The following is a 7,861-nucleotide window of genomic DNA, read 5'->3' as shown; positions in this document are numbered from 1 at the left end:
TTATATTAACGTTGAATATCCTACTGTCATATTATAAATATATATATGAAACAAAAATAATTATATATATGGATGTCTACTATAGAGAAATGTCTAGTGCAAATTAGAATTTTTTAGGGTAAGAAGCACGTGTAAGTCTTAACTATCGAATTTTTTAAAATTTTATTATTTAATTTTTTTTTTCAATAGAAAAACGATAGATAATTTTAGCTACATATCAAATTAATATCGCAATTGCAATGAGAATTGAATTTCTTTGAGGAAGTATCGGTTTCTTATTTATTACAGATCAATTTTTGCTTATTTTTAATTTCTATTATTATAAAATTGTAATTTATTTTTTTTGGAATTTAAGTAAAAAAAAAAATTGTCATCACAGTTGAGTTCGTGATGAAATTTCTTGTTGATTGAGTACCCACATCAATATGTTTTGATAAAGTCATTTATTCGTCATCCGCGAGCTCGCGAATTATCCGCGAATTGATGATCAAAAATGACTTTATCGAAACATATTGATGTGGGTACTCAAATAAGAGGAAATTTCATCACCAATTCAACTATGGTACCACCCCCCCCCCCCCCCTCCCACCCCCCAAAAAAGTCTTCATAGTTCAGTGATGGAAATTAGAAATAAACAATCGATCAGTAGTAAGACAGAAGACAACTGCTACCTTCCTTATTTATTTTAATAATTAATTTAACAAATAATATTAATTTTATTAAATTAATTAACAATTATTGTCATTATCATTTAATTTATTTAGTAATTTTAAAAAAATTAAAATAAAATATTTATTTATTTTATTCAGTACTTAGATTTTAAATTCAAATTTATAAATTTACGTGTTTTGAGATTAATTGACAACACGTAGCAATTAACTGTAAATAAAATTAGTTAATTTATTTATTATTTTTTTCTTTTAGTCAATTCAGTCTTTTTTTTTTTTTTTTTTGCTAGTATTTTATAACTTTTTTTTATCAACTTAATCGAGAATGTAAATTCTCAATTTTTAATTTTTTTTCGCTCTTTTTTTAAATTAAAATTTTTTTTTTTTTTAACCAAAATTTAATATTCAAAAATTAATGCACGTTTTCTTTTTTCTTCAATCAATTGTCTAATTATTTACAAATAATTTCGATCGAACGTGCGTTAATTGCATCATATCTCATCTTTATATAAAAATATAAAAAATTTTTGCTTTACTTTAATTTTTATAATTTTATCTTGTCAAAATTTTCGTAAAAAAATTTTATTTTAACGATTTTTTGAATTTTTAAAATACCAATAAATTACTCACGAAAATTTTATTTTTAAAAATTCATACTCAAGTAAAAAAAAAACCAAGTGATCATATTTAAAAAATATCATTAATTATTCATATTTATTAAATATAGGCTGTGTTAAAAAATTTCCACTTCCAATCTATCGCTTACTAAAAAAAAATTAATCCAAAAAAAAAAAAAAAAAAAAAAATGTACGGATCCTTGAGTCCTCAGACAACGATTACAAAAAAAGTTAAATAAAAAAAACGTACCTAAAATTAGTGATAGAATTAAAAGACCACATTAAATAAATATATGATAAAATAATGAAAATCTTACTCCGTCTTAATTAATTATAATTAAAAATTGTCAATAATGTACCTACCGTGCTTCTTACAATACATATGACATTATTAAAATATATATAATAGAGTGTCTCAAAAAAATCGAATTTTTTTTTTTTCTTGAAGAACATTGAAAAATCGACAGAGTATCTCTAGACAAAGACCCTGTTAAAATATGAGACCTTAATATTAATATTTAAAGCTGGCGATTCACGATTTTATATTTTCCATTTAAATAACATGGGAAAAAAAAAATTTTAATTTTGGAATTTTATACCTCGGCGATGGCTTATTGAACAGATAAGTTCAGAATATATTTTTGTAGGGAATTGAACGCTCTACAAAAAAAGTCTCTTATCATTTTTTGATAAATCCATCTGTTCAAAAGTTATTGGAGCTCGAAGTCAAGTTAGAGTAAATTTCGAGAACTTTTTACTTTTCCGGCGAAACTATCGGACTTATCATAAAATGTCATGAGATCTTTTTTGTAGACAATTTTATTTCCTACAAATTATCATTGATAAATTTTTTTCAAATTCTGCATTTTTTTCTAGTTATTTCCATTTTAATACCAAGCTTCTAAAAAAGTAGTGTTCTGATCGATTTTAAGAGCTTGGCATTAAAATGGAAACAACTAGAAAAAAATGCAGAATTTGAAAAAAATTTATCAATGATAATTTGTAGGAAATAAAATTGTCTACAAAAAAGATCTCACGACATTTTATGATAAGTCCGATAGTTTCGCCGGAAAAGTAAAAAGATCTCGAAATTTACTCTAACTTGACTTCGAGCTCCAATAACTTTTCAACAGATGGATTTATCAAAAAATGATAAGAGACTTTTTTTGTATAGCGTTCAATTCCCTACAAAAATCTATCCTGAACATATCTGTTCAATAAGCCATCGCCGAGGTATAAAATTCCAAAATTAAAATTTTTTTTTTCCCATGTTATTTAAATGGAAAACATAAAATCGTGAATCGCCAGCTTTAAATATTAATATTAAGGTCTCATATTTTAACAGGGTCTTTGTCTAGAGATACTCTGTCGATTTTTCAATGTTCTTCAAGAAAAAAAAAAAAGTCGATTTTTTTGAGACACTCTAATATATAAATATATAACAAATTAACAAAAAAATATATAAACAATTAATTAATAGACAAATTATATGATAATAGAAAAGGCTGGTTATGATTATTATTAATTAAAAAAATTGCTTTAATTGCTAATTATTTATTTAAATTATTTATATTTATTATATATTTAAGTCTTTATAGATCTACAGTCAATTGCCGACGCAGTAAATACTCAAAAAAAAAATATATATATACTCATATATTTGTGCTCAAGTTAAAAATATTAAAATAATTAAACGCTTTAAAATTTCTGAAATTTTAATTAAATTTTGACTTGCGTTTAAAAAATTTTATTTTTAATTATTTATTTTTGACTAAAAAATTTACGAGTATTGTAATTGCAAAAAAAAGTTTAGATGCAATTTACGACTGCTGATAATTGATAATTATTTTAAGTCGAGTAATTAACAATAGTGATAGTTTTTATGTAGTCATTAATTATTAATTATTCAATTAAATGTTTATGTATATCTTGATATATATAAAAAATAATAAGGAAAAATAATCCTGCTAATGGCTGCTAAACTCTATTCCAAGTGTCCTTTTTCAATGTAAAATTGTTTATCCTCAATAAATGTTACTTATGTTCAAAAAAAAATTTTAGTTAATTTTTTTTAAACTCATTAATAATTAAAATTTTTTACAGGTACAAATTAATTACTCTTTTGCTAATTAATAAATTAAATAAAAATCAGCCTTTTAAATTTAGCGCCGAGTACCGGACTCGAACCCGAGACCTTCTGACTTGCAGTCAAAGAACGAAAGCGCGCGACCGCGGAGGATTTTTGAACCCAAGCTGAAGGTTCCTGAGGGCTGATTTAAAAAATGAAAGTGTATATTTTTACATATTAATTATTTATTTATTTATTTATAATTACAATATAATTATTTACAAATAACAATAAATTTTAATATGTAGAGCGGAAATAAAAAATATAATAAAGGTTTAAATAAATGCTAAATGCAGTATGAATTTTAAAAAAATAATTATGAGGAAAAATAATAATAATTATTGATATTATTATTATTGCATCTTAATGAAAAAAAGTAACAGTAGAAATTATTGAATAATAAATTTATTTATTTTTTTATTTAAAAGTTATGATATTAAACAATTTGATTTTTCTTGAACGTTGCCGTCGGCTTTTTCGATTTCCATTAGTAGTGTATGAAATATATCGGCGACAGACTCATTTTGTTTGGCGCTTGTTTCCAAAAAAACTGCTTGCCATGAATCGGCTAATTTTTTTCCCTGTTCGGTTGTCACCATTCTGTCTACATATAAATCTGTTTTGTTTCCGACTAAAACGATTGGGACACTGCAATTAAATAATTTAATTATTAATTTGTTGAATTTTTATTATTTTAACCCACGATTGTTGAACTTCCGGTGAGAATCATTAGGAAAATTTGATTAAAAAAAAGTATGATTGGTTTTTTGTAAATATCTTTATGAATATTGAATTTTTCAAAAAAATATAAGAGACCTTTTTTGTAGGGCTTCAAATTCTCTATAAAAAAGGTGTCTTATACTTTTTTCAAAAAGTCAATAGTTGTAGAGATAAATGGAGTTTAAAATTCTAAGAATTAGATACAAGAAGAACTGTCAAAAAACTAATGATTGGTTTTTTGAAAATATCTTTATAAATATTGAATTTTTCAAAAAAATATAAGAGACCTTTTTTGTAGGGTTCCAAATTCTCTACAAAAAAGATTCCTTACACTTTTTTCAAAAAGTCGATAGTTGTAGAGATATTTGGAGTTTAAAATTTCAAAAATTAGATACGCAAGAAAAACTGTCAAAAAACTAAAGATTGGTTTTTTGGAAATATCTTTATAAATATTGAATTTTTCAAAAAAATATAAGAGACCTTTTTTGTAGGGCTTCAAATTCTCTATAAAAAAGGTGTCTTACACTTTTTTCAAAAAGCCAATACTTGTAGAGATATTTGGAGTTTAAAATTTCAAAAATTAGATACACAAGAAAAACTTATAAAACTAAAGATTGGTTTTTTGGAAATATCTTTATAAATATCGAGTTTTTCAAAAAAATATAAGAGACCTTTTTTGTAGGGCTTAAAATTTTGTATAAAAAAGGTATTTTACACTTTTTTCAAAAAGTCAATACTTGTAGAGATAATTGGAGTTTAAAATTTCAAAAATTAGATATGCCAGAAAAACTCGTGATGTCAAAAAACTAGTGTTTGGTTTTTTGAAAATATCTTTATAAATATTGAATTTTTCAAAAAAATATAAGAGACCTTTTTTATAGGGCTTAAAATTCTCTATAAAAAAGGTATATTACACTTTTTTCAAAAAGTCAATAGTTGTAGAGATATTCGGAGTTTAAAATTTCAAGAATTGGATGCGCAAGAAAAACTGTCAAAAAACTAATGATTAGTTTTTTGGAAATATCTTTATAAATATTGAATTTTTCAAAAAAATAAAAGAGACCTTTTTTGTTAAGTTTAAAATTCTCTACAAAAAAGATGTCTTACACTTTTTTCAAAAAGTCAATAGTTATTGAGATAATTGGAGTTTAAAATTGTCTGTCTTCAAAAAATTGATTTTGTAAGTAAAAATATAAAGGCAATGTATACAAAAAATTAGAATATCAACTCTAATTATGATAAAAAAAAAAAACCTAGTGTCAATAATTTGCTGATAAGTTTTACAAAAATAACTTACTGATTTTTTCCAGTGATATCCAATAATTTATCATAAATTATTTGTACAACTTCGAAACTTTTAGCACTTGTTATACTATAAACTAAAACGTATCCGTGTATATCCATGGAATATTGAGTTGGAAATATACTATACTCATCTTGACCAGCTGTATCAACTAATTTAACTTCATAATCTTGACTATTTACCCGAGTATTTTTAGTAAATGCTGTAATTTTAATTATCATACATTAGTTTACGTAGAAACCGGAATAGTAATTAAATTTATTGTGTAAAAAATAGTGCGCCGTTAATTGATCCCATGATAAGTGATCCCGTAATATAGACAACCAAAATATATACAAAGAAATGATATCCTGATCTGTGGAATTCAAGTGTGTTGGGATCAATTGTCATGGGATCAGTTAATATGGAATTGTAAAAAATAAGAGAAAAATGTCTGAGTCTACAAAACAAAAAGGAAAAACTCCGTGTTATCATAAAAATTTTACTTAGAAATATAGTGGGATCAGTTGTCGTGGGATCAGTTGATATGGAATCGTAAAAAATACCAGAAATTTTTCTGTTTACATAAAAAAAAATCTTAGATATAATTTTGATATTTTAGATTATAAATATCGTGGGATCAGTTGTCATGGGATCAGTTATCGTGGGGTCAGTTGTCATGGGATCAGTTGATATGGAATCATAAAAAATATTAGAACAATGTCTGAGTCTACAAAAAAAAAAAAGAAAGAAATACTCCGTGTTATCATAAAAATTTTACTTAGAAATATAGTGGGATCAGTTGTCAGGGGATCAGTCGTCGTGGGATCAATTGATATGGAATCGTAAAAAGTACCAGAAATTTTTCTGTTTACATAAAAAAAAGTCTTAGATATGATTTTGATATTTTAGATTATAAATATCGTGGGATCAGTTGTCATGGGATCAGTTATTGTGGGGTCAGTTGTCATGGGATCAGTTGATATGGAATCATAAAAAATATTAGAACAATGTCTGAGTCTACAAAAAAAAAAATACTCCGTGTTATCATAAAAATTTTACTTAGAAATATAGTGGGATCAGTTGTCATGGGATCAGTTGTCGTGGGATCAGTTGATATTGAATCGTAAAAAATACCAGAAATTTTTCTGTTTACATAAAAAAAAATCTTAGATATAATTTTGATATTTTAGATTATAAATGTCGTGGGATCAGTTGTCATGGGATCAGTTGACATGCAATTGTAAAAAATACGAGAATAATCTCCGAGTCTACAAAAAAAAAAAAAAAAAGAAGAAATACTCCGTGTTATCATAAAAATTCTGCTTGCAAATGTCGTGGGATCAGTTATCAGAGATCAGTTGTCATAAAACCGTAAAAATACCAGATAATAAAATAAAAAAAAATAAAAAGTAGACTTACTATTTTCAATTGTTGGATCATAAGAATCAACAAACTGTCCTTCAACAAACTGTATACTCAATGAGGATTTACCAACAGATCTATATCCCATAATTGCTATTTTCCTTTGTTTCGGTGGCATTTTATTTTTTTATTATTTATATTATCGTTAAAACAATCACTCAAATTAAAAATATTTTTAAAACAAATGTTTATTTTATTTTTATTATCACCAATAAATTCAAAATTATTTGTCCAAAAAGACTTGACCATACTCTAATTATCCCTATAAATTTAAAGTACAAAGAAATAAGTATCCATTATTATTAATAATAAAAAAAAAAGATAAATATTTATGAAAAAAAAATAAAATATGAAACGTACGTACATATATAAATAAATTACGTACTGTTCATGACCTATTGATAGCCTAGAATTAGAATTAATAATAATTCTAAAGCACATTAATTAATAAATAAATATATCAAATATAAGCAGTCACTAAAAATTTTAAAAAATTCTATATAAATTTTTTTTCAAAAATACTTATAAATATTTATCATATATTTTTAGTATCAAAAATATATAAACAATTGAAACAACAAATTTTTTAAATTTCAAGAGGGAAATTTAAATAAAATAATTTTTGAATTTTTTAAAAAAAGTTTGAGTTCAAAGGTCGGGTGTGGGTGTCATATATATATATATATATGACGTATAAAATATATATATATATATATAAATATATTTATGATAAAATAATGATAATAATAATAAAGGGTTGAGTATTACAGGTCATATATTGCGACGTTATTTATATTAAATATATAAATAAATATATGATTATTATTATTATTGTATTTACTTACGTTATGATAAATAATAATAATAATAATAAGTGTTATTATTATTATTACAATGGTATTATGAATAATAAAACGCAATAAGTTTATTAACTTAAAGTTCGTATGATTTTTAACTCATACGCACAATACGTAATATATATTTATATACTGTATATATTAAACTGTTAAACTGTACTCAT

General features: G+C 24.0%; 1 protein-coding gene across 2 annotated transcripts; it reads right to left on the bottom strand.

The window, feature by feature from the left end:
- Nucleotides 1–3,800: 3,800 nt before the first annotated feature.
- On the bottom strand, nt 3,801–7,830 carry LOC130674362 (GTP-binding protein Rheb homolog). 2 transcript variants are annotated; one of them, XM_057479675.1, is made up of 5 exons: nt 7,686–7,795; nt 7,205–7,246; nt 6,838–7,102; nt 5,431–5,638; nt 3,801–4,061 (listed from the first exon to the last, which is right to left on the bottom strand). In XM_057479675.1, exons 3-5 carry the CDS (start codon nt 6,956–6,958, stop codon nt 3,842–3,844), a joined length of 549 nt encoding a protein of 182 aa, XP_057335658.1. In that variant the 5' UTR covers nt 6,959–7,102; nt 7,205–7,246; nt 7,686–7,795; the 3' UTR covers nt 3,801–3,841. The 2 variants fall into 2 exon arrangements, with proteins under 2 accessions (XP_057335658.1, XP_057335667.1); XM_057479684.1 differs by lacking the exon at nt 7,205–7,246 and having other exon boundaries at nt 7,686–7,830.
- Between the last annotated feature and the right edge of the window lie 31 nt (nt 7,831–7,861).

This window comes from Microplitis mediator, chromosome 1 (genome assembly GCF_029852145.1).
Source record: "Microplitis mediator isolate UGA2020A chromosome 1, iyMicMedi2.1, whole genome shotgun sequence".
Taxonomy (NCBI): Eukaryota; Metazoa; Arthropoda; class Insecta; order Hymenoptera; family Braconidae; genus Microplitis; species Microplitis mediator.
The sequence above is the reverse complement of the archived record's forward strand: the minus strand, read 5'-3'. Positions and strand labels throughout refer to the sequence as shown.

Bases quoted from the DNA above. Each gene is read 5' to 3' on its own strand.
- LOC130674362 (XM_057479684.1), bottom strand. From the start codon at position 6,958: ATGCCACCGAAACAAAGGAAAATAGCAATTATGGGATATAGATCTGTT. The intron at 5,639-6,837 runs GTAAGTCTACTT...TTAAAATTACAG, and splicing joins TGATCCAACAATTGAAAATA to CATTTACTAAAAATACTCGG. The intron at 4,062-5,430 runs GTAAGTTATTTT...ATTTAATTGCAG, and splicing joins GATATCACTGGAAAAAATCA to TGTCCCAATCGTTTTAGTCG.